General features: G+C 34.9%; 1 protein-coding gene across 4 annotated transcripts in view; it reads left to right on the top strand.

The window, feature by feature from the left end:
* KANSL1 (KAT8 regulatory NSL complex subunit 1) overlaps positions 1-27,943 on the top strand; it is a 200,560-nt gene that overhangs the window by 54,263 nt on the left and 118,354 nt on the right. For all 4 annotated transcript variants that reach the window (XM_074224396.1, XM_074224393.1, XM_074224395.1 and 1 more), the window contains exon 3: positions 5,069-6,440. In XM_074224396.1, the coding sequence (XP_074080497.1) occupies positions 5,152-6,440 (1,289 nt within the window). In that variant the 5' untranslated portion in view covers positions 5,069-5,151. The remainder of the gene's footprint in view (positions 1-5,068; positions 6,441-27,943) is intronic.

The following is a 27,943-nucleotide window of genomic DNA, read 5'->3' as shown; positions in this document are numbered from 1 at the left end:
ATTATAAACAAAACCAGGAGAACAAGTAGTTTACCTGTTAGATCTATGGTAAGGGAAGCAGTTTATGATCAAGGAAGAGATAGAGAATATCATAAAAGACAAACTGGATAATTTTGATTACATTAAATTAAAAAGCTTTTGTACAAACAAAAACCACTATACCAAGATCAATAGAAATGTAGTAAATTGGGAAACAATTTTTACTACTGTTATTTCTGACAAAGGACTCACTCATTTCTAAAATATATAGACTAATATAAAGAACTGAGTCAAATTTATAAAAAAACAATTGACAAATGGTCAAAGAATATGCAAAGGCAATTTGGAGATGAAGAAACCAAAGCTATCTATAGTTATGTGAAAAATTTCTCTAAATCATTACTGATTAGAGAAATGCGAATTAAAGCAGCTCTGAGGTACCACCTCACACCTCTCAGACTGGCCAATATGACCAGAAAGGACAATGATCAATGTTGAAAGGGATGTGGGAAATCTGGGTCACTAATACATTGTTGGTGGAACTGAACTCATCCAACCTTTCTGGAGAGTAATTTGGAATTAGGCCCAAAGGGCAATAAAAATGTGCATACCCTTTGATGATCCAGCAATACCACTACTGTATTCTGTTTCTTGAAGAGATGAAAAAGGGTAGAAACATCACTTGTACAAAAGTATTCATAGCAGCTTTGTTTGTGGTGGCAAATTATTGGAAATCAAGGGGATGTCCATCAATTGGGGGATGGCTAAACAAATTGTGGTGTATGTATATGATGGAACACTATTATTTTGTAAGAATTTGTGAGGGATGGTATTTCAGAGCAGCCTGAAAAGACTTGCTTGAATAAATGCTGAGCAAGATGAGTAGAACCAAAAGAACATTGTGCACCCTAATAGCAACATGGTTTGATGATCAATCTTGATGGACTCACTCATTCCATCAGTGCAATAATCAGGGACAATTTTAGGAAATCTGTGATGGAGAATACCATCTGTATCCAGAGAAACATCTGTGGAGTTTAGGCAAAGAGCAAAGATTTTATTACCTTCAATTTTTTAAAAAAGTTCTGTTATGTGCTACATAATTTTGTTATTTCATATTTCTTCCTCATAGATATGTTCTCCCCCCTTCCCCCCCCCCACATTCAGTTTTGTTCAGTGCATGTCATGGAAACAATGTAAAAATTATCAGATTGCTTTTTGTGGAGGGGAGGAAAAAGGAGAGTGGGGGGGATTGTAAAGTTCAAAATCCTTACCAAAAATGATAGGTAGAAATTACTATTGTAGAAAAGTGGAAAACAAAATATTTATATTAAAAATTAAATCGTTTTTTAAAACTTTAAAAAACAAAAGAATGTATTGATGCTTTTTTCTATTTTGTGTCCATACCAACTATTATTATTTTTCCCCTTTAACCCTTCCCTCCCTCAATTCAAGTATTTTCAAGCAAAATCTTAGTCTGTTGTCTTTATTTCAAGAGGTGGAGAGCATCAGTCATAATTAATCTTCGAGGAGTGATTAGACATTGAATTTAATAAAAGCTGTTCAATCTTTTGAGTTTTTGGTAGTAGGCATTATAGATATTATTTTTTTTCTTAGGTTTTGCAAGGCAAATGGGTTAAGTGGCTTGCCCAAGGCCACATAGCTAGGTAATTATTAAGTGTCTGAGACTGGATTTGAACCCAGGCACTCCTGACTCCAGGGCCAGTGCTTTATCCACTACGCCACCTAGCCGCCCCTGTCATTATAGTTATTGTTCTTATTGTTCTGCTTATTACAGTTAGCATCAGTTCATATCAGTCTTCATGGTTTCTCAGAATTCATCCCTTTCATTGTTTCTTTTTTTTTATTTATTATTTAAGGCAATGGGGTTGTGTGACTTGCCCAAGGTCAGACAGCTTAGGCCATCACTAAGTGTCTGATCTTAGATTTGAACTCAGATCCTCCTCACTCCAGGGCTGGTACTCTTTATCCACCGTGCCACCTAGCTGCCCTCCATTATTTCTTACTGCAAAATAAAATTATAGATTTTTTGTTCAGCTATTGCCCAATTGATGGGCACCTGTTTTGTTTCTAGTTCTTGGTTGCAACAAAAAGTTCTATTATTTTGTTTCTAGTTCTTGGTTGCAACAAAAAGTTCTACTGTAAATATTTTTTGTATATGTCTTTTTTCTCTTTGATTTTTTTGTGGGGGGATGGTAGATGCATCATTATGGCATTTCTGGGTAAAAATATATTCATGTTTACCAGTTTTTGTTGTTTTTAGTTGCAGTTTCTTTCTCGCATTTAAAGGCTAATGTCACAGTTCCAATATTAATATATCTATTATGAAATAGTTATTTTTTTTAGTATTTAGTACAAATTCTTTATATAGCTTGAATATCAAACCTTTATTAGTGTTTTCTGCTTAGGGTTTTTCCCAGTTAGCTGTTTTATTTTTTAAATTCTAGAGTGCACTCATTTTGCTTGTGCAGAAATATTTTTCTTTTATGCAATCTCACTTGTCTGTTTTATTTCCTGAGATTCTGGTCATTCCTTCATTTGGTTAAAAACTCTTCCCTGTTCCTAAAAGATGTCCCTTCATTTGTTTGTGGTATAGCATTTTATGTAATAATAGTACTAATGATAGCTAATATTTACATAGAGTTAACTATGTACTGGACATTGTGCTAAGCACTTAACAATTGCTGATCTTATTTGATCCATTATTTCCATTTTATAGTTGAGGAAATTGAAGCAAACAGATTAAGTCGTGTGTGTGTGTGTGTGTGTGTGTGTGTGTGTATATATATATATATATATATATATATATGTATGTATGTATGTATGTATGTATATATCCGGGAGCAGTTTAGATCTTGACCTTCACGACAACCCTGGGAAGTAGGTATTATTAACTCCATTTTACACTTGAGGAAACTGAAGCAAACAAAGATTAGCTGTTTTACCCAAAGTCACACAGCTGGTATCTGAGCCCAGATTTGAACTTGAGTCTTCTGACACTAACCCAACAGCCAGACCGCATATTCATTTGAAACTTCTGAAAGTCTATGGTGTGAGATATTGGTCTCAACCTAATTTGTGCTTTTTGGTTTTCTCAGTACTTTGTGACTTTGAGTCTTTGCCCCCAGTAATTAGCAATCCTTGGGTTTGTCATACACTCTGCTACTACTATTGGTTGTTTCTGGAATTTGTGTATTTAATCTGTTCCATTAATCAACTTAATTGACAAACCAATTTAGACAGTATTATCATTTTTATTATTGTTATGACTCAAGCATGTTTTCATATTACTAGTGTTTAGTCTGAACTTACATGCAGTTTAGTCTGTAGTTATTTGCAGGATTCATTTGAAGGCACTTTGGGAAGATAGTTAAAATTAAGTAATATACATAGTTCTATTTAATTAGGTACTTAGAAACTGCGTTTGAGTGCAATATTTTGAAAGTAAATTGATACATGAGGACAAAACCATCATTATACCCTATGAATTGAGATGCTTCTCTCGGGTCCCTTTAGGTGTGATGCAGGCCTAGTGTGAATAACAGTGTCAGTTTGTATACAAATTAAAACATTTTCTTCCTTATACCCTAGTGGATTGTCATTTTCATTCCATTTTGGAGACAACTGTTTTTAACCCTATTAGGTGTACTAATAGTTTGTTTATTTGGAGGTGGGGCAGGACAGTGGGGTTAAGTGATTTGCCCAAGGTCATACTGCTAGGCAATTATTAAGTGTCAGAGGTCGAATTTGAACTCAGGTCCTCCTGATTACAGGGCCAGTGCTGCCACCTACGTGCCTTCTAATTGTTCTTATGCTATGATTTTGTGATTCTAATGATTTTATATGCAAATCTAGAACATGTGTCTGAATTTGTCTATCTTTAAAAGAAGTCATTTTTAAGAACAGCTTCTCTTTCTCTCCCCTGCCCCCAAGGCAGTGGGGTTAAGTGACCCCAAGGTCACAGTTAGGGTAATTATTAGGAGTCTGAGACTGGCTTTGAATTCAGGTCCTCCTGACTCAAGGACAGGTGCTCTATCCACTGTGCAAAACTCAGCCTCTCTTTTTTAATTAAATGTGTGCATCTTCAGTTTTGTACTCTGTTGATGAATTCTTACTGTCTTTAAAGTTTTAGTAAATGATTTTGGATGATTGTGTCTGCTTTAGTTAGTGATTGATTAGCTTTTGAGTGAGAATCACTTATCCCTGACTCCTCTTAATTGCTTGTCACTCTAATTCATAGCAATTGACATTTCTTGATATTAATGTTATTATAAATCATAGCAAAATGAACTAAAGTGATTTTTATTAGGTCCATTGTAGGGTTTCTGTTCAAAAATATATGTCCATGATGACATGGAATTATTTTGATATTTTTGGGTGATTTTTTAGGATTCTCAACAATAGCAGAATAAGGGGCGGCTAGGTGGCGCCATGGATAGAGCACCATCCCTGAAGTCAGGAGTACCTGAGTTCAAATCCGGCTTCAGACACTTAATAATTACCTAGCTGTGTGGCCTTGGGAAAGCCACTTAACCCCATTTGCCTTGGAAAAAAACTTAAAAAAAAACAATAGCAGACTAAGATTACTTTTTTTTGTAGATTTATAAGTAGAGTCTTTAATTTAAAAATTCTTCCTTATGTCTTAACACATTGCATTTATATCTAACATTTGACCCCTAGGGAATAGGCCAGTTTTCTAAGCAGTAGATTGTCTGTGTGTTTGAAGGGTAGGGGTGAGGGTGGGAGAGAATGACCTTTTCATAGACTTTTCTGACCAGTATCAGATAGATGGGTGGCTTGACAGTGTGTGTGATATTCTACACCTTACCCATAGTCAAAAAGGATGAAAAGAGGCATTTAGAGATGGATTATTTTTTAAAAGGGATTGCAATCAAATAAAGTAAAATTATTATTACCCTCAATTTTCTATCTTTACTCTTAAGCTGGAGCAGATAAATAAACAAGTTAGGTTATTTCAGGGCCTTGTCAATCTAGCTTATTATGAAAATATTTCACATTATTTTTTCCTTTTATACACTTCTTAATAACTGTTTTTTTTTTCTCTTAGACTATCCTCTGGGGACATAATCAGGGGCCGTGGAGCTGGCCTCAACAACAGGAGAGGCTGGACTCCCTGTCTCTCTGTGCTGAATGGCTGCGATGGCGCCCGCTCTCACTGATGCAGCAGCTGAAGCTCACCATATCCGGTTCAAACTGGCTCCCCCATCATCTACCTTGTCTCCTGGCAGTGCCGAGAACAACGGCAACACCAATATCCTTATTGCTGCCAACGGAACCAAAAGGAAAGCAATTGCAACAGAAGATTCCAGTTTAGACTTCCGAAATAACCCTACCAAGGAAGATTTGGGAAAGCTACAGCCACTGGTGGCATCTTATCTCTGCTCAGATGTAGCATCTGTTCCTGCAAAAGAATCTTTGAAATTGCAAGGTGTATTCGGCAAGCAAACAGTCCTTAAATCTCATTCTCTCCTATCTCAGTCTTTTGAACTCCGAGCTGAGTTGTTGGGCAGACAGCCAGTTTTGGAGTTGTCCTTAGAGAATATAAAAACCATGAATACAAGTGGCCAGCCAACTCTGCCACAAGCACCTGTAAATGGGTTGGCCAAGAAATTGACTAAAAGTGCAAATCCTGACCATGATAATTCCAGCTCTCTCAATGGGGCTAAATGTGCTCTTTCTTCATCTACTCTCCAGGGTGTGGAAGTTCGGGGTACTGGATCTGGGGACTTGAAGTTGGGTTTGACCAATACAACTCTTCCACATAGAAACCTTGATGTTGAGCACATGTTTAGCAATAATGGCACTGCAAACAAATCTTCCGTAAATTCCACGGAGCAGTTGGCACTTCAGGTGTTCAGTGGAGAGAATAGGTTATCACCTGACATAGACTCCAGTTCTAATTTGGGGGCTAGCAAGATACAGCGGCAGAAATCTCCCCTGCCTTGTAATCTTTTTAGTTCTCTAGATTCTGATATGAGGACAACAGCATTATTGAGGCGGCAGGCAGACATTGAAAGTCGTGCCCGGAGGCTGCAGAAACGCTTACAGGTGGTGCAGGCCAAACAGGTGGAAAGGCACATACAGCATCAGCTGGGTGGATTCTTAGAGAAGACTCTAAGCAAGCTGCCAAACTTGGAATCCTTGAGGCACCGTAGCCAGTTAATGCTGACCCGGAAGGCTGAAGCTGCCCTTCGGAAAGCTGCCAGTGAGACTACTACTTCAGAAGGACTTAGTAGTTTTCTGAAAAGTGATTCTATTTCAGAAGAATTGGAGAGATTTACAGCTAGTAGCACAGCTAACCTGAAGTCCAGTGAACAGGCCTTTGATTCAGATGTTACTGATAGTAGCTCAGGAGGAGAATCTGACATTGAGGAGGAAGAACTGGCCAAGGCTGATACAGAACAACGCCATGTGCCATTGTGAGTATTAACCAAATTTAATACTTTAAGAAATAATAGGATATTATTATGTATAAATTGTTTTAGTTTTCTTTTTGCAGTACCTAAATTCAATTATCTTGACCTTAATTTAGAACACATAAATAGGTTTAAGGAGTTTATGTTCATGTGGTATGTGATTTGCAAGGCAGTGGGGGTTAAGTGACTTGCCCCAGGTCACACAGCTAAATATTAAGTGTCTGAGGTCAAATTTGAACTCAGGTCTTCCTGATTCCAGGGTCGGTTTTCTATCCACTACACTACCTAGCTGCCCCCATATATTTACTTGTTTGAAATAAGGTATTTCTGTATGTATTGTAATGATGGATTTAAGTCTAGTTAAGTTGTATTTCTATTTAAAATTCCATTTTGCTCTACTTTTGAAAGATGAGACAGAAGGCATCTTATTTTCAGTGATGCTTTTAGTTGAATACAGAATTGGATTAGATATATTATGGTTTTCCCATTAATTCTAGAAAAAACTTAAAAAGGCTGTTTTGTTTTTATATCACTTATATTTTCCTGTTATATCCCTGTTTTCATAGAGAGCCATCCCTAAAACAGAATGCAAAAGAAAACAATTTTCAGTAAAATTAACCAACTTGTCAATTAAGTTTGACACTCTTTGTTATGTTCCATACCTATGGTCCCTACTCATATTTTTGTGATTATGTTTGGTCATTATAATTTCACAGCATTTAGTTTTGTTGTTTTACATTTTCATGATTGTTACTTTGTATATTGTTTTCCTATTGTACTAGCTTCAGTTTGTGTCACTTCATATAAAGATAGATTCAGTATGGAGAGACAGAGTTCATCCTTTGTTCTTGTTGAGGTCAGTTTTGTGAACCTATACTGCATAGCCAGAGTAAATGCATAGCTGGAAAATATAACATGAAATACTCAAAAGTAGAGGAGGTTAAGTAACTTGCCCATGGTCACGCAACTAATGTTTGGGTCTGGATTTGAATTTGAGCCTTACTGAATCCAGATCCAATGATCTATCTACTACATTTTTACTGAGTAGGGTTGAACTGAAGTTGACTTAAGTTGTAGAGATTTGAAAGAGAGGAAAATGTAGGCTCAGCAGGAGTGATGACCCATGGCCTGGAAAAGTTCTGAAAGGTTGGAGGGATTGGAGATCTTAGTGAGGACAAAGAATAGAGGAATATAGCATAAGAATAGATAGTTAAAGAAATAGATAGAAAATGGAACTTCCTTTGCCTGCTTTTTTCTTTTTGGAGAAAAGAAATATATATTCAAAACTATTATTGTTGTTCCACATGAGGTCTTATAGAAGGAAAACAAAATAGCAAAGATTAGGTTTATGGATTTTTAGTACTCATTATTATACTCATTTAGTACTCAATCAGTATTCATTATTTTCTATAGCCATATAAATCCTCTTCTGGTCTAGCAAATCAATGAGTAAAAAGATCTATAAAAGCATATAATCTGGAGGGGTGGCTAAGTGATGGAAGTGGATAGAGCACTGGCCCTGGAGTTAGGAGGACCTGAATTCAAATGTGACTTTAGATACATAATAATTACTTAACTGGATTTTTGGACAAGTCACTTAACCCTATTGTTTTGCAACTCCCCCTCCCCCCCAAAAAAAGTATATGATTTTTTTTTAGCGTTTTTTTTTGTCAAGGCAATGAGTTTAGCTTGCTCAAGGTCACACAGCTAGGTCATTATCAAGTATCTGAGGCCGGATTTGAACTCAGGTACTCCTGACTCCCGAGCTGGTACTCTATCCACTGTGCCACCTAGCTGCCCCTAAGCATATGGTCCTTTTTTTTTTTTTTTTTGCAAGGCAAATGGGGTTATGAGTGGCTGGAGTCAGCCCTGGAGTCAGGAGTTACCTGAGTTCAAATCTGGTCTCAGACACTTGATAATGACCTAGCTGTGTGGCCTTGGGCAAGCCACTTAACCCCATTTGCCTTGCAAAAACCTTAAAAAAAAGTTCTAGTAGCAGTGTGTTGTCCAGGAATCTCATGCTCATGTAGTTTGGCAGTTTCTTGCCTTATTTCATTTTGTTTATTATGTCTGCGTCTCTTCTGATATTCTAGAATACCCATAGCATTTTTTATCTTTGTCTAATTTCTGATGTATTAGTGTCTTTGAGTAAAATTGTATGAACATTTTAAATTAAAACTATGACTCCAGTAGCGAAATATTTGTCTCTTCTTTAGTGAAGCATCAGAAATCACTATTGTTAAACCATCTTGTGTGTTTTGATCTCCAAGGTTATGTAAATTACATTTATGTGACTTGCTTGGAAAAAATCTTGTATATGAAGTCAATGAACCTATGTTCAGGTCCTAGCTTTGTGATATCTCTATTTTGGTTATTGGTTAATTAGTTTTCTGTGACTTTCTGTTATTTAATAATTGTGACTTTTGTTCATCTTTTTTTTTTTTTTTTTAGGATTTTACAAGGCAAATGGGGTTAAGTGGCTTTCCCAAGGCCACACAGCTAGGTCATTATTAAGTATCTGAGGCCAGATTTGAACTCAGGTACTCCTGACTCCAGGGCCGGTGCTCTAGTCGCCCCTGTTCATTCTTTTGACCATTTTAGAAAATTACCATTTTAATGACAAATGACTGTTTTGAGACCCACATTTAGGAAAATCACCTGGGCACCTGAGTGAAAGATAGAAAGTTTCTCAAAATCATTTGTCATTAAAATCATAAGTTAACAAACCTTGGAGATCAAAATACACAGTCGATCCTAAGAGAATATGAAGAGGCTCTGAAAAATATAAATGGGCCAGGTTATGAAAATCTTCAAATGCCTATCAAAGAAAGTTATCTTTGATGCTGTAGTAATAGAAATCCACTAAAGTTCATTTAGGTTCTACTTGTCAAGACTTGTATACACTTTCCCTTCATCTATACTGTCTATTATCTTATTTGTACCTTTTTTAAATTGGTTTTCTCCATTAAAATTTTTATTCTTTTAAGGATGTGGAATTTTTTTTAACTTTGTATCTACAAATGTTTATTGACTGATGGACCATTTAAACTCCTTTTCAGAATAGAAACTAGGAAAATAGAAGATATGGGAAATAGTATTGTTTTCAAATAATATGCATTTTATTAAGTGCTTACCATATGTCCTGTACTGTGCTAGGTGCTGGGTTACAAAGACAAAAGTGAAGCTGTTCAAAGACAGTATCTACATGTGTAATTATATGTAAAACAAAACTGAAGTAATTTAGTACAAAGGCTTCAGTGACTGGTGGGAGTTGGGTAGATCTCACTTGTAAAGGTGGTTTGAATTAAACTTAGAAGAAAATTACAATTATATTGATTCCAGTGGGAGTGGGGAGGCCATGGAGTGGGTTGGATTAGTTTGCAACTAATTCCACCACCAATGCATTAGTGTCCTAATACATCCCTTCCAGTATTTCTTGTTTTCTTTTTCTGTCATATGAGTCAGTTTGATAGGTATGAGGTGGTATCTCACAGTTGTTTTAATTTGCCTTTATCTCATCAGTGGTGATTTAGAGCATTTTTTATATGACTATAGAGAGCTTTAATTTCTTCATCTGAAAGCTGCCTGTTCATATTCTTTGACTGTTTATCAGTTGGTAAATTATTTATATTTTTATAAATTTGACTCCATTCTCTCTATATTTTAGAAATTAGGCATTTATCAGAGACACTTATTGTAAAAAAATTTTCCTATCTTTTTGCTTTCCTTCTAATCTTGACTATATCCATTTTGTTTGTGCAAAAACCTTTTAATTTAATGCAATCAGAATTACACATTTTGCATTTTATAGTGCTCTCTTTTGAGCATCTATAAATTCTTCACCTTCTTCATAATACTAAGAGATAAACTATTCCTTACTCTTCTAATTGACTTAATGGTATCACCCTTTATGTCTAAATCATATACCCGTTTTGACCGTATCTTGGTATAGCTTTTAGAATTATTTTTAAACCAGTCATCTGAACAATTTATAGGCAAAGAAGAGGGTCCAGGATACAATCTTGGAGTACCCTATAGTTAGTGGGAGCAATTTGGAAAAAAGATTCATCAAAGGCAACCAAAACCAAATGGTTCTGACAGGTAGGGCAAGAACCAAGAAAGTGGCATATTAGCAAATCTGAAACTAAAGCATAGTGTTTTAGGACATGTGATCAAGTTATTAAAATGGGTAGGGAAAAGAAAAAATTATTTTAAGTATCTATATTCAAGAAGCAAAAAAAACTAAAGACCTTGAAGAGTTATTCGATTTCTTAATCAGAGGGGGTCAGGTGATCAAACATTCTATAGTGTAGTAAGAAATTGTGAAAGTATTTGGAGTGAACATTGGTTGTGAGTGTGATAGCAAATTGATCAGTGAGGTAGAAAGGATTCTTTTGCTGCAATACAGGTCCATTTGAGATTGGATAACATAACTTAATTCTGTGTTTTCCTTCAGCTCAGGTTACACCATTTGAATAGAAACAAAGATGGTGAGAGTTGAAGGCAAGATGGCAAAGCTAAACTTCAGAATTGCCAAACTTCTCCCCAAACTTGTACAAAAAGGTCAAACCAAATTTTGAATAGAAAAACCAACAAAAAGTCACAGTGAGTCATTTTACCAGACCAGGACAATTTGGGAATGCAAAAAGTGAGCTCTGAGGCTACCGAGGTGAAGACTGGTTAAGAGAGCATGGATTGGTGGAAGTTGGCCATTATCTTTGGGCAGTAGGGAGACCTCATTGGTGGGGAGCAGTTCCCAGAGATGATTAAGAGGACTTAATATAAAATCAGAAAAAGATCCTAGAGTCTGCTGTTATCAATTATCCAGTTTCAGGTGCCAGTTCCTGGACAGAGAATGTGGGAGGGAACAGGGACTGTACAAGTGCCAGGGTACCAGAGTACAGCTCAGAAAAGCAGTGACCAGACCTCTTCCTGATTATACATCATGGGAAGTACTAAAAACTCAGAATCCTTCCCTCCCCATTCTCCCCAAGCTTTGAACATAGAGGGGCATAAAAGACAGAAGCTCAGGTCAGCTATTCCCCCCAGAGTCCAACTGTAACAAAGTCTAAAGTCATGAAATAGTCTGGAAAAATGAACAAGCAAAAAGGAAAAAGTCTTAGCATGAGAAACTTCTTTGGTGATAGGGAGAGGCTGGAGACAAATTCAGGTGAAGATAATGACTTGAAAACAACTATAAGCAGATTCTCAAAATACAAGGGAGGTTCACAGTGGTAGAAGAAAGGGCAAGGGATTAAATTGTAGATGATGATTAGAGATAAACTGATTAATTTACTAAGGGTTCCAGTTGGAAAAGTAGAACCTGGAGCTAGTGCAGGAGTGATGATCTCAGAAAGAACCAAGGATTAGAAGAAAGGGTGAATGAAGAACTGGTAGTGAGAATAAAGAACATTGGAATCATACTACATAAGGAATTTGAAGTGATAAAAAGTTACAGTCAGATAAAGGGATTTTGGAATTTATGAATGTGAAATACATCTTTAGAAATCCATCTTTATCCTGTCTTTTAAATTCTAGCACTGTTCTATCCAATTCCTTCTTAGAAATCTTTTCTGTTGGTCCTTTAAATATGCCTAATTTGTTCTCCTCTTCCCCCCATAAAAACAAAAATTCATACTTCAAATTCAAACTAAACCAACAACTTTCCTAATTCTGTTGGGGGTATTTTCTGTGAACCACAATGAAGTTATTTGTCATCCCTGGACCAGTTTCCTTCTATTTGAAGTGAGATATTCTTCCTGTTCAGCTTCTATGATCCTATGAACATTCTTCCAGGTTTTTCTGACTTGAAACATGGGAGTTAATTTTGACTTTAACTCTATTTCCTGAATCATACAGTCAGTTAACACTCTTTTGAGTCTGTTTTCAGGAAATTTTATGCATTTGTCTTGTTCTCTCACTCTAGTTCAGGTCTTTAGCACCTGTTTCTGCCCAATGGATAGATATTCTTCTCATCGCACCTCTGTTCAAGTCATCCCAGTTGCTAAAATAGTCTTCCTAGCATAGTTAATGTCCTTCCCTGCCCAAATCTCTAATAGTTCCATGTTGCTTAGACAGTAAATACCAAACTGCTTAGGATTGATTTTTTTTTTTTTTTTTTTTTTTTGCAAGGCAGTGGGGTTAAGTGACTGTAATAGGTCTTCTAGCTAAGTAAGTACTAAGTGTCTGGAGCAAGATTTAAACTCAAGGTCCTCATAACTCCAGGACCGGTGCTCTATCCACTGTGCCATCTAAGTACCCCTCAGGATTGAATTTAAAAGTCCTTCCACATTGAGTTCAGTCTCCATTTCCAATTTCACATTATTTTCCTTCATGTGTTCTCTTCCAGCCAAATTGAACTCTTAACTAATTTTTGGACTCAGTTACCATCTTGTAACCTTGTAGCCTCTGGGCTCTTTCCTCCTCTTACTCTTTATTTTCCTTTAAACTTTTTGCTTCTTTTAAAAATTCCCATCACAACTTTCTTTATATTATTTATTTACCTATCAAAACTCCTTTCTCTTTCCTTTTCCTCTAGTGTAAGCTTCTTAGTACTGTCAGTACTTAACATTGTGTATGTGTATTAGTTTTACAAATATTTCTTGAATTATCTGTAGGAAGTTATTTTACTTCTCTGAACTCGTTTTTCTCATCTAGAAAATGGAGTCACTACTCAATCTAAATAAATGATAGGTTAGTTGGAAGCAAAGCACTCAACAAAGCACCATACCTAAATATGGTTTGCTGTTACTTTGCAATAATAAGAGTAATATAGGAAGCATTATATTATATATTATAATTTGGTCATCTGTTTGGAAAATTAAGTGACTTTTGAGCTGTTAATACTTAGCTAATCTTAAGCCCCTCTGAAAGTAGAAGCAGAGGGGCTTAAGATTAGCTATAGGGAAACTTCTATAGGAAGATCACATCTTATCTCAGAAGCTTCCCTATTTTTTTTTAATTAAGCACTCTACTTCAAAAGAGATAGGGACAGTGAGTGAAAAGTTAATTTTATTCATTAAAATTAATTTCAGTGTAATTAGTACTTAATCAAGTTGAATTTTTCATGCTGTTAAATTTGAGAAGTCATTTAATAAGACTTTGAATTTTATTTTAACTATCTACAGCAGACACAATCTAGTCTTTAGATTGTGAGATCTTAGAAGGCAGGGACTGTGTTTTGCCTTTGCTGATATCACTCCAGTACTTTGTATAGGTAACTGGCAGAGAGTAATTCTTAATGCTTATTAAATTGATCACTTAAAAGATCAGACTGGAAATTATAGGATATAAAGTGATGAATTCTTACACTGTTTTTACATGGGGTACATTTAAATTCCATTTCAGAAATGAGGCTAACTTATCTTTCTTAGAATTGCTAAAGATGATGGCAAACATTTAAATGTCTTTTGTAATTGATGGGTTTGGCGCTTGCCTTGAAAAGAAAGGAGATGTTTCTAATTACTTTATGCCTCTTTTTGGATCACTACCAGATTTCATATATGTTGGGAGCTCCCTAGTGAGAAAACCCCAACTATTCATATCAGCAACTATTTTGCAGCTTTCCTTAAATTTCCTGGGGCTCTGAGAGGTTAAGTGGCTTGTCCAGTCCACCCAGCCAGAACTATATATAGGTAGGGATTGACCCCTTCCAGCTCGCGCCCCCCCCCCCCCCCCCATGGCCTTTCTGACTACTGTACTACTGTTTGCTGTATTTACTGAGTCATAAAGTAACATGGTATTAAAAATGTTATAGAAATAGACTTTATGCTACTTATCAGTACATTTTCTTGGGACAGACCCTAGCATTTGGGGATTACTTGTTTGAAATATAATTGGAAGAAAAGGATTACTCTGCCTGTGGTACCTCTTGTAGCTCTGGGGGGAAAAGTCCTTAATCTAGAGATGTTAGAGAAGAATAGTGTTCACTCACAGTGAAGAAGATAGAAGAGAGAATATAAATCCAGTCATGGTGGTAAATGAAAAGGAGCTATTTGAGGCTGCTTTAGGTGGCAGCTTATTTAGATGGTAACTTATTTCAAAGTTGATTTGAGAGTTACCTTTAGCAGACTTTTTTTTGACCCAGATCTAGAAAGTTTTTGTTGATAAATCTATAGTATACATCTTAATGGAAATGCAGATAGAGGATTTCATTGAAATTTGAGGCCAATTGAAACTTAAGAAAATATTTTTATGTAATAGAAAAATAACTTCCCTTCTCTTCCCTTCCCCACCCCCAATTTTTTGATCAAAATAAAGCCCTTCTTTTCAAACAGCATATATAATTGAATCCATCCCTTTGCATTCTCTTATCCCTCTCTTGGATTTTCACTCCTCCCCATCAATTCCTCACTGTCTATGAACACACTAAAGTATCTCCTGTTTATAAAATACCTTTACTAGAGCCTATCATCTTGTTTCCCCTACATACCACTAGTGAATAGTGATTGTTTCAGTGTCTGAACTTATATCCTCATAAACTCGTAAAGTGTCTGCCACATATAGTAAGTCATTAATAAACACATATCCATTTATTTTTATTTAGGATATGGTTTACTTATTTGACAATTTCGCACTGTCCCTAGGTGATAATTTATGATATCAGTTTTCATTCTCCAGATTGTAGTGGCAAAATTGCAGAAACTGTTGGGGATTCCAGGATTTTAAGGATTCACACTTCTGGCTTAGATGGATTCTGGTTAATTTGAGAATGCATCTTAATTCTTTTAGTTTTGAGATTTAGTTGTTACTACTAATAGAGTTGAAAGAGCTTCTGATGAGCCTGGAAAGGGAAAGAGTGAATGGAGGCTGGCTAGGCATTGTACTAAGCACTTTTTCAAATACTCAATTGATCCTCTCAGCAGTCTTGAGAAGTAGGTGCCAATATCATCATTATTTTACAGATGGTGAAAATCAAGGCAAAGGGAGACTAAGTGAATTGTGTAGGGTCACACAGTTAGTAAGCGGCTGAGATTGGTTTTGAACTTAGGTCTTCCTGATTCAGGACCTAGAGCTCTACCCATTGAGTTATCTAACTGCTTTTTCAAGCAAAAACCTTTAGTCTGCATCTCCTTTTAAAAATAGATTAGGAGACTGATCATCAGAGAGTTTATAATTTGCCCAGATTCATTACTCTTGCCAGTATATACTGATACCTTTGCCTGGCTTCTTGTTTCTAAGGAATTCTATGCCCTTGATCACTTCTTAAGGTCTTAAAGTTCTAGGGGAGTTTTAGTTTAAGATTTTTTAGTGGTTTTTTTTCCCTCTTAAAATAAAGTATTTGGATTCGTCTTTATACTTGGCTTTTTTATAGTCATTTTGAGTATGTGTCCTAGTATAATTATTTGTGAATAATGGTGCTGCTGTGTTAATAATTATATGCATTGTAAAACTTTAGAATTTAAAAAGGAATGAGATAAGGGGCAGCTAGGTGATACAGTTGATAGAGCACTGGCCTGGAGTCAGGAGTACCTGAATTCAAATTTGACCTCAAACACTTAATAATTGCCTAGCTGTGTGACCTTGGGCAAGTCACTTAGCCTCATTGCCAAAAATAATAAAAGCTAGAGATAGAGGTGAGGTGAATTTTGGGTTTAGAAACAGCAAGATTTGAAAATTGATTAGATGTATAGGATTGGATAGGGGAAAGAGTTAAGATGACAGAGATTATGAATATGAGGTGATTGAAGAGTTGGTAGTACTTATACAATAGAGAGAATTTTAGAAGATGTATGGGTTTGGGGAGAAAGATAACAAAGAAAACTGCAATTCAGGTCCAGCTTATGCCTCTTCATCTTGCCACATTCAAAACATAAGAAGGTGAGCTCCTAATAAAGGGCTATTAGCAGGAAAGATTGGGATTTGACCATACATTTTGAGATCAGGCATAGCCTTCCTGGGGGAACGTTGACCCTTGCTTGGGAAACCATGGTACTTGAGGAATTTTAAACTATTTTCCTCTTCTAAATGTATGTGATGCTATTAATTTGAGCCCTAGAGAAATTGAGAGAGTTATTTTGGAAAACTTCCCCCATTGGTCAAATTAAATAGAATGTTAAAAGTATGTGTGAAAAGTGTAGAGTATGTTGCCTATAGTCTTGCCTGCTGACTAAAGTCCCTTCTTTAGGAAATTTATACTTTCTGCTGATTGTCCCTCTTTCTCTTTCCTCCTCCTATTTCTGTTTATGCCAGGTAGGGATTAACTTACTGGGAAACCAGTGAAGATTGATAGGCTGAAACCAATACTTTTAATTCAGTATACAAATTGGAAATTCTCTAGAATAGAAATTCAAGTTATTAACCATTTCCTTTAATTTTTTTATGTAGTACTTTGCTTTATGACTTTAGAAACAGCATTATAATATAGTGAAAAGGAGATTTTTTAAGGGATAAAAATATGGATTTTACCACTTAATTAGTTTTGGAAATTTTGGGAAGTCATTTGCACAGTGAGTTTGTTTGATCCACTTTTTTGTTTTTAGTTGTATTTGACCCTTTGTGACCCCATTTCGGTTTTTTTTTGGTAAAGATTGATTTGCTGTTTCTCTCATTTTTTTACAAATGAGGAAATTGAGACAAACAAGGAGAAGTAACTTGCCTAAGGTCATACAACTGGTTAAGTATCTGAGACCAGATTTGAACTGAGGAATCCTGATAGTCTTCCTGACTCTACATCTGGCACTATTTCAACCCTGCCCCCTAGTTGCTCCAGTTAAAAGTGATGATAATGGTCATATTACTTGTCTTGAAAGATTGTTATGAAGAAAACTTTTTCTAAACTAAAACACAAATTTAAGTGTCAATGGTGGAAAACAAAGCAAGTGCAATCCTTCCCCCCCCTTAAAACCTAATTATAAAACTTTTAATCTTTCTGAGACACTGGCAGACAGGAGAAGTTCATGGATCTCCTTATCAATATGTTTTTAAATGAATTTAAAGAAATGAGATTATAAAATAAAACATTTATAATATGGAGCCCAGAATAAGAACTTTTGTTTTAATTTACCTTTTTCAAAACAGTAAAAAAAAGAAATGCAAGCCTAACATAAGAGTTTCACCATTTTTTGAATACGCTTTAATATGCTTCCTTAATTGTATCAAACTCATTTTTAAAAAGTGGGGAAAAAAGTATATAATTTTCTTTTAGTTGGTTTAGATTGAGAAAGAAAGGGGTGGGGTAGATGATTAATGGAAAATTTCTTCACTTTGGCTTTGGGAATTGTGAAGTTCTATGTTCACTTTCACAAGAGTGAGAGTGAACATTAATGACTTGTAAAAAATTCTCTGACTTAGAAGCATGTTTTAGACAGTCAAAACATTGCTATGTAGTGCACCAGAGCCAAAGGAAATGTTAGTCACATAATCATAAGCCATAAAAAAACTTCCATTGCCCTTCCCTTATTACCCCTGGGAACAGGGGTAGATAGAGAACTCATGATATATTAGATCAACTTCCTGTGAAGATAATGAGCTCCAGAATGTAATTACAACCAAGGTAGAATATTGTCTTTTTTAAAATATGAATTTATTGAAATCAAAAAACTGAATATTTTGATGTGTAAGTAAAATAGGGAATTATGAGAATTAATCAGATTTGTTAATGTCTAAAAGTTATTTTTCTGGTTAGTATTGTTATATCAGTTTTTCTGGTTCTGCTTGAGCCAGTTTACTGGAAAAGACACATTTAGACTTAGCCAATGGAAGGGAGCCATCACCATATGCCTTTAGATAATAACTTTGATAACTTTTGCATAAACTTTTTCTAACTTTACAGATAATTTTCTAGTTCAGTATTGTCTCATTATTTAAGTTGAGTGAGTTGGGTGCTATAGAGTGCTATATTTTTTAATTCAAAGGATTAGGTTTTTGCCATCTGTTTCAAGGCACATACTTTGCTGTCATCTGGCATTTGAGTCTTTTATTTTCTGCTCCCCATTTATGTTTAAGCATATCCTGAAATTTTTGTGTTAGATGTTTGTGTTAGATAAGCCTCACAAAATTATGTAAATATAAATATCAGAAGCTGTTGCTTTGAAAGACAGTAAGTGATAAAGGAGGTTTAGTGGAAAATAAATTTTAAAATAAAAGATACATAGTTTGATCTGTCTTGAAGGAATGACTTTTAAGATGCAGAGAAGAGGGATATGGTTAGAATGAGAAAAAATGTAAGAGCCTTGGATCTCTTAACCACATAAACTTCTTCCTCTTTTTCCTAAGGCTGTGTCGTGAATAGAAAGCTGGCTTGGAATCTCATACTTTTCTCAGTTAACTTTGACTCTGGAGAAATCACACTGTCTTATTTTCCTTATCTTTAAAAAGGGAATAATAATATCACCCATCTTGTAGGATTGTTTGAGATGTTAAGATAACATTTGAAAGAAGTGCGTAGCACAGTGTTTGACAAAAAGGATAAGCACTCTATAAATATAATTTTTATCTTAACATTGGGTGCAAGTAATTGAAACTGACTTAATTCAAGAAATTATATAAACTATATTGCCCAGGTGTGTATCATTCCCTTCAGCATATATTTTTTGGGGGGCATATCTGGCTCAAATTGCCTAAATGTTAATTAAGGAATGCAAAATGAATTATTTTTGCCTTCAAACATCTTGGGTTTTTTAATCAGGAAAACTTTTTCCACTTTAGCATTCATTTCCTCTCTCTACTTCCTTGGTACCCCTCCCTCCACTACAAAGCAAAAGACAAAAAATAAGTCATTGTAACATATGGTATGGTAAAGCTATGCATACCACTACATTGGGCAGTGTCCAAAAATATATACCCTATTTTGAATCTTTTAATTCATCAACTCCTGTCAGGAAGGTGGGTTAACATACTTCATTTTAGGTGCTGTGGTTTTCATTTTATTGTGGTATGAATTTTTTTCACTTTATTCCTGTTCAGAGTAGTTTTCCCAATTTTTTCTTCACGATATCTTTTTATCATTTTATGCAGTGCCGATTTTATTAAATTACTTTGATTACCTTTAGTTATTTAGTCATTTTTCTCTTTGATTTCTTTGGGGAATAGACCAAGTAGTGCTGTTGCTGTGTCAGAGGGTATGCAGAGTTTTGTGAAATTAGAGATCTAGTTCTAGTTAATTAGTCCTTTAAACATTAACTTATGTGCTGGGTGGAGTTGTACTAAATGTTTTTTTTTTTTTTAAGACAAAAATGAGGTCCTTGGAAGACAACAGACAAATAATTGGGTCCATACAACACAGAGTAGATAAATAGATAATATAATAATAAGTAGATAGAAGGTAATCTCTGGGGGGGGGGGGGAGTGACTTGTCCTGGGGGGAGGTTGTGTGGAGAGAATATAAAGTCCTTTTGTGGGGAAGGGTGGTATTTGAGCTGAGTCTTACAGTTTGGGGGAGATCAGGAGGAGCAGGTAGGAAGAAGGGAGAATTATCCAAATATGAAGTGCTGTTGAAAAGGCTTGGAGGGAGGAGATGTAATGTGGTAAGTAGGTTGTTATAGCTAGAGTATACAGTAGTCAGGGAGACTCAGGTGGGAGGACGGGATAAGAAGCCTAGAAAGGGAAGAAGAGGCCAAGATAAGAAGGGCTTTAAATGCCGTAGAGCATTTTATATTTTATTGAGTAGGTAATAGGGAACCACTGGAATTTATTTAAAAAATGAGATGACATTATTAGAACTTATTAGGAAAATCATTTTGGAAGCTTAGTGGAGAATAGATTAAGGTGAAGAGAGACTTAAGACAGTCTTATCAGGGAGCATATTGCAATTCTAGTTGAGAGGTAAAGAGGGATCTGTAATCAGTATTGGCTGGGGTGAGTGGTGAAAGGGGCATGTATGTGAAAGATGTTATAAAGGTAGAACTAAGATTTGATAAGAGATTGGCAGTGAATTTGAGGGGTAAGCAGTCTAGATTGGTGATCTTTGTGGATAGGAAAATTGGTTGGAGGATAGGGTGGAAAGAAAGATTTCTTGTTTTGAATTTGTAATGAACATGATATGTTGGAACGTGAGATTTGGAGAGTTCAGGAAAGAAGCTGTGAATTAAATAATCATTTTTTAGAATCTTATGTCTAGAGATGACTTGAAAATCTATGGGAACAGATGAAAGTTGAATTGTTTTCCAGAATGCTAGACTAGTTCCAACTGTGATATAATTAATTTATAGCCTTTCTTGCAGCCTCTAGGACAATTGTCTTTTTTCCCTTTTTGTCTGACAATCTGACAGGCTTGAAGTGAAAGTAAAAATTCAGATGCTTCAATTTTCCTTTCCTTAATTGTTAATGATTTGGACCATTGTTGATAGTTTGAATTTCATCCTTCAAAACATTCCTGTTTACATCCTATAGCCATTTTGTTCTTCTCATAAATTTGAATCAATTCCACATGTATCTTGTATATAAAAACCTTTATTAGAGAAACTTTGGGAAGAGGTTTTTCCCCCAGTTACCTGTTCTCCTTTCATTTTTATGTTTTCTTTCTAGTTATACAAATGTTTTAAAGTAATCAGCTTTCACTTAGTCATCTGTTGTCCTCTCCCATGTTTGCTCATAGGCTCTTCTATTTTAGATCTGAAAATAATTTCTTCCTTGCTTCTCTTAATTTGTTTATGATATCAACTTTTATGGTCTTTATTGCCACTTGCATTGCAGCTTAGGGTGTCAGAGATTGAGGGACATGTAAATTTGGTCAAATGACTTATTTTCCCAGGAATTTTATTATTAATTCCATTTTTATTTGTGTGAAGAGTACTTTTATAGTTATCCTATAGTTTCTAGGAGAATACAGTCTAATAGGAGAGACAGCATGCTTACAAAAGACTATATTAAGGTAAAAAGGAAATCAACCATAGTAAGGCACTAGAATACAGAGGTAAGAAAAGGCATCTGGAAAAAATGAAATTTTAACAAAGACTTGGAGTAAGGCATTTTGAGTGTTGCTTTGATGGTGGAGATGAAGAAGGGAGAACATTAGGGACTTGGGACAATCAGTAAAAATGTCCAGAGACTGCAGACAGGTGCCTTGTTCTAGGAAAAGCCCGATAAGGCCATGCCATCGTCACTGGATTGTAAGGGGAACTAGGGCAAGGACTTTTTTTAAAGTTGATTTTATTTTATTTTTTTTGGTTAAATTTTAATTCAATTTCCTGTCTCTCCTCTCCTCTTTCTCTCTCTCTCCTCTCTTCCCCCCCCCCCCCCCCCCGATGTGCATGTGCATCATACTATGCATAGTTCTGTTTATATCATTTCTTTCTCTGGAGGTAGATAACATCTTTCTTCATAGGTCCTTTGTGGTTGATTTGAATATCTATTAATACTCATAGGAGCTTAGTTGTTCAATTATTCTTCTAATACTATTGCATCCAGCACTGCAATCAGTATTTTCTTGGAACTGCTTCATTATAAAAAAAGATCATCAAAACAACCTGATATTAAAAAGTAGAGATATCACTCAATAGAAGACATTTAGTACACAACATATAAAAGCAAATAAATCAAGTATTCTCATGTTTGATAACATGCTTTCCATGATTTTCCCAATCAACCTGTTCTGTCATTTCTCATAGCACAGTAGGTAGTGTTACATAACAATTCTATAGCACAATTTATTTAGCCATTTCCTAATTGATTAGCATTCCCTCAATTTCTAGTTCTAGTAAAAATATTTTAGAATACATAGGCTTTATTTTTTTTAATATTTTAGAATACATAGCTTTTAATAGCTTTTAATTTTTTTCCACCTGATCAAGAAAGCCAATGACACTGGGTTGGGAGGGGGATAGGTTATAAAGGGCTTTTGAATATTTTTCATCCTAAAGGTGGTAGAGAGCCATTAGAGTTGTTGGAAAATGGGGGTGTGGAGAGGTTGATATAGCCAGACTTGCCATATAAGAACAATTTCTCACCTGAGTGAAAGATGAAGTGGGGTGAGGGGAGAATTTGAGCTGGGGGAGACCAAGTAGCAGGCATGATGTGATGAAGAGTTATACCAGAGTGATAGCAATGTCAAAGGAAAGAAGAGTGTATATCAGAGAAGTCTTATGAAAGTAGAATTGAGAGATGCCTTGATAGAATGATGAAGGAGGATGAAAAATTGAGGAAAACACTTAAGTTGGAATCATGGGTGACTGAGAGGATGATGGTATCTTGGACAGTAATAAGGAAATTAAAAAGAAGGGAATACCGGGGAATAGGAAACTGGCATTGCTAGTGTACAATTGAAATGCTCTTACTTCACCTTCTCTCTTCAAGATGCCTCTAAATTTTCAAAAATATTTTTCTCTTTAATCATCCTTTATGATCAGATGGTTATTTTCCTTCAGACTTTTCCTGACTTTTAAACTATACCCCCACCTGCCTTGATGAAATTAATGTATTGTAAACCAGACTTGGTTTATGTGTGCTTAATTTTGCTTTATCCTTAACATATAACTAGTATGTCTTAAGATGCCTGTTTCCCCCCCTCATTCCCACATTTGCATAATCTTCCACAAATCAGTTTTGAGAAATAGTAAATAATTTTTGTCATCTATTTTTCAATATAATTTCCTTTTCCCCTTCCTAAAGAGCCATTCCATATAAACAAAGAATTAAAAAATAAAAATTTTTTAATAAAAGTAAGCACACACATAGTCTGTTCTCATGAAAAAGAAAGATTATCTACAAAGAAAGGGAAGCCTTTTCTCATTTCTTTTTTTGTGAACAAAGGAGCTATACAATTTCATTTGGTCATTACAATTTCACAGAAAATTCAATTTCTAATCTGTTGTTTTTTTATTTACATTGTTATCATTTGGATTATTTTTTCAAGTTCTACATAATTTTCATCAGATAAAAAAATCTTGATATGCTTTAATGTATTCAATGATACCTCTCTCCCCCTTCCTTCCTTCTATCTCTTGGTAAATGACTTGTTTAGGGTCACACATCTAGTAAGTGTCAGAGGCTGGATTTGAACTCAGTTCTACCTCTCTCCAGGGTTTGTGCTCTATTTACTTTAAAACTGAGTTGACCCAAAGCACAGTAGCACATTCTTATACCACAACTTGTGTAGATGGATCTGTGCTATATTGGTTAGACCAGGGCTTGCAAACTACAGCCAGGAGCCAAACTTTCTTTTATATGATCTTTGAGTTAAGAATGGGTTTTACATGTTAAATGAAGTTTCATTGTATTTAAACATGTGAAAACCATTCTAAGTTGATGGCAGTACAAAAATAAGTGACTGAATTTGACTCTCAGGCTGGAGTTTGCCAGTCCCCCTAATTTAGACTAGCGTCTTATACTCCATGTAACTTACTCCATTTAGCATATAGTAGGGATCCTGACTCTTGTTTTGATGGTAGAGATGACTTGTGAAAGGCTTTAAAAGCTAAGTAGAGGATTTTATGGTTGATCTTTTGGGGAACTATTGCAGAGTGGAAGATTGGGAACTTAGCAACTAAATCTGTTTGAGCTTTGAGAATATCACTCTTTTCCCTTAAGAACATCACTTCCTTGAAGGAAAACTAGTGTAAATATAATAAAAAGTTGTGACTTAGGAAGGGATAGAGTGGAGTGGGATTATCAAGATGATAAATGCATAGACCTTTCAGTGTTTAGATGATAGTCACAAAAGGAAGTGAGGAAGAAGTAGACTGGTCTTATAAATTTTAGGAAGAAGCTGAATTTTCATGTTTCCAGTGCTTTTGCCTTTAGCAGGAGGTAGAAACTTGCTTCCTATTGATAAAGATGGCATTTGTCTTATTTAAATTAATTTTGGTTTGGTAGTGAAATTAAGTGTAATTTAAAAGGATTTCATAGTAATTTCAATTTTGTTCTAGAAATATTTTATTAACTATGAAAAATATTGCAGTACCATGACTGTATCAGAGACATATTGTTTATGAACAATTGTGAAGTTGAGTCCCCTGAAATTCAGACATTTGAAGGTTAAATGTAAATTACTATAATGAATTTCTCAAGTACCTTTAAATTTTAAATGACTGTTAAGCGAGAGGGTTTGGTATTTTATTTTTTTACAATTACATGTAAAGATAGCTTTCAACATTTACTTTTTTTTTTTTTGTAAGATTTTGTAAGATTTTCCAGTATGGAGGATTCTGAAGGTTAATTGTCATGTTATATATGTATGTTGAAGAAAACTATCTACTTTGTTTTAGCATATGTACACAGTTTGTATAGTAGCTCCAACTGTTTTTTGTTATGACGAAACATGCTTTAATTCTTTTCCTTTTTCCATCTCCTTAAAGTACTTTCAGTAATAAACAGAATTTTAGCTGTTTTGTTTGTTTGAACCTTCCTGTGGTTTCCTAATCTGGTAAAAGAATGCTAAAGTTATATTGATACAAAATTGTCAGATCAATTATGAAATGAAAAAAGCTATACCTGTGAATGAATAGAAAATTTTTTAAACACTTGGTCCAAAGTATTATAAGTATTGAGAATATAAATAGAAAAACAAAATGAACCCTGCTTCTGAGGACCTTAATAATACTGAAGAGACCATACAAAAAAGGATAGTTCAGAGAAAGAAAGGCCCAGTGGTTTTGTAGCTGCAAAAAACATCTTAGTGATACATCGTAGTGCCATTTCTTTAATCAGTTAGTGCGAAGACTTATGGTACTGAGAACTTTTCTTCTAGGTCTTCAGGTAGCTGTGACTGCTGTGAAGGCATAAGCTTGAAGAATCTGTACTGTATAGGCAATAGGCATAAATTAGAATTTTATTTTCACAAGTGTGTAGCTAGCTCTCTTGAATGGACTTCTTGAATCGGATTTCTTGAACTTCCTCATTTAATATTTTATTTTTTCCACAATTATATGTACAAACAATTTTAACATTTTTACCTCAGATTTTGAGTTCCAAATTTTCTCCTGTTTCCCCCTCCCTCCCTCCCCTGTTGAGATAGGCAAGCAACTTTTATATAGGGGGGTGTGTGTGTGTGTGTGTGTGTGTGTGTGTGTGTGTATAGTCATGCAAAACACATTGCCACTTAAGTCATTTTGCAAAAGAAAATAGAAAAAACTAAGATAAAGGATCTTTGTGTAACTGGGCTTTTCCAATTCTTTATTTGGAGATGGAAAGCACCTAATTGTTTTCATTTTATTGCTGAAAATAAGTGTTCATAGAACATCATCATACAATATTGTTACTGGGGACAATGTACTGTTTGTTTTGTTCATTTTACTTTGCATCAGTTCATCTATATAAACTTTCCACATTTTTCTGAGAGCAGTGTGCTTCTTATTTCTTGTAACACAGTGGTGGTATTCCATCACAATTATATATAACAACTTGTTTAGCCATTTCTCAATTGATGCATATCCTTTCAATTTCCAATTCTTTTACATCCCTAAATTTTTTCCATATAGTTCCTTTTCCATTTTTGTTTTTTTTCTCTCTTTGGATTACAAACCTAGTAGTAGGGTATTACTTCGGCAAAGAATATGTATAGTTTTATAGTCCTTTGAATATAATTCTATATTGTTCTCCACAGTGGTTGAATTAGTATGCAACTTCACTAATAATAAATTAGTGTTTTAATTTTCTCCACATCCTTCACACCCCCAACATTGGTCATTTTCCCCCTTTTTTTGTCATATTAGCCAATCTGACAGTTGTGAGTTAGTAACTCAGAGATATTTTAATTTGTATTTCTCTAATCAGTAGTGATTTAGAGCATCTCTTTTATAAGTCTATAGATAACTTTGATTACTTTGAAAACTGCCTTTCATATACTTTGAGTATCAGTTGAGGAATGACTCTCTTATTCCTTAAATTTTTTGGGGGGGGGAGGTTTGCAAGGCAAATGGGGTTAAGTGGCTTGCCCAAGGCCACACAGCTAGGTGTCTGAGACCGGATTTGAACCCAGGTACTCCTGACTCCAAGGCTGGTGCTTTATCCACTATGTCACCTAGCCGCCCCTTATTTCTTAAATTTAATGTCATTTTCTCTATGTTTGAAAAATGAAGTCTTTATCAGAGAAATTCACTGTAATAATTTTTTTCACAGTAGTGGTTACCCACTATGTTTTTTCCTTCATTCTATTTTCATCATTTATCTTCTTTCCTTCACCCTGTTCATTTCCAAGTTTGCTTCTAACTTTTACCTTCTCCAAATTATCCCCCTTCTATCTCTTCTTTTCCCCTTGTTCCAGTGTATTCTTCTTTCTCATTCCTTAATTTTCTTAGATAATCATACTACTGCATTTGACTCATTTCTGCCTTCTATCTATGTTTATTTCTTCCAACTGCTCTGATAATGAGAAAGTTTTTAAGAGTCATGAATAGCATTTCCCATGTAGGAATATAAACTGTTTAATCTTATCAAATCCCTTATGATTTCTCTTTTCCTGTTTACTTTTTTTACTTCTTTTTTGTATTTTGTGTTTGAAAATACAATTTTCTATTCTAGTTCTTGTAAGTTCTCTTATCTCATTGAATTTCCTTTTTTTTTTTTACTCTGAAGGATTATACTCAGTTTTGCTGGGTAGGTGATTCTTGGTTGTAATTCTAATAACTCTATGGAATGCAATATTCTAAGCCTTCTGATCCTGCAAAATCTTGTGTTATTCTGACAGTGACTCAATTATATTTGGATTGGTTTTTTTTTTTTTTTTTTTTGATTCCTTGATCTGAGAAGTCTGGAATTTGACTGTACTATTCTCAGTAGTTTTCATTTTGGGATCTCTTTTAGGAGATGGTTGATGAATTCTTTCAATTTCTATTTTATTTACTCTCTACTTCTAGAATATCAGGGTAGTTTTCTTTGAAAATTTCTTGGAAGATGATATCCACGCTCTTTTTTTGTCATGACTTTCAAATACTGCAGTAATTCCTAAATTATCTATCCTGCATCTAATTTCCAGGTCACTTATTTTTCCAGTGAGATATTTCACATTTTATTCAACTTTTTTTTATTAAAGAATAGAAAAATTTTGTTTGATTGGTCCACCATTAAAAAAAAAAAGAAAAAATACAATCTTTTTAATGGTGAAACAATGGGATTAAGTGAATTACTCAAGGTCATACAACTAGTAAATATCAAGTCTCTGAGGTCAAATTTGAACTCAGTTGTCCTCCTGACTTCAGGGCTGATGCTCTATCTACTACATCCCTTGATTGTGTCTTAATGTCTCATAGAGTTATTCCCTTCCATTTGCCTAGGTCTAATTCATAAGAAATTATTTTCTTTAGTGAGTATTTCCCATTCCATTTGGTCAATTCTGCTTTTCAAAGCATTCACTGTTTTTTTGGTGCCTCTTTTTACTATTTGATCTATTCTGTTTTTAAGGTATTATTTTCTTTAGTATTTTTGTACCTCTTTTACCAAGCTATTGATTATTTTTTATTTTTTTAACTTAAAGATTTTATTTATTTTGACAGTTTTCCCCCTAATCTTACTCCCCCCCGAGGCAATTTGCCAGTCTTTACATTGTTTCCATGGTATTACAATGGATCCATTTTGAATGTGATGAGAGAGAAATCCTTTGATTCTTTTTTTTTCATGATTTCCATGGATCA

This window comes from Macrotis lagotis, chromosome 2 (assembly GCF_037893015.1).
Source record: "Macrotis lagotis isolate mMagLag1 chromosome 2, bilby.v1.9.chrom.fasta, whole genome shotgun sequence".
In the NCBI taxonomy this organism is placed as follows: Eukaryota; Metazoa; Chordata; class Mammalia; order Peramelemorphia; family Peramelidae; genus Macrotis; species Macrotis lagotis.
The sequence above is the reverse complement of the archived record's forward strand: the minus strand, read 5'-3'. Positions and strand labels throughout refer to the sequence as shown.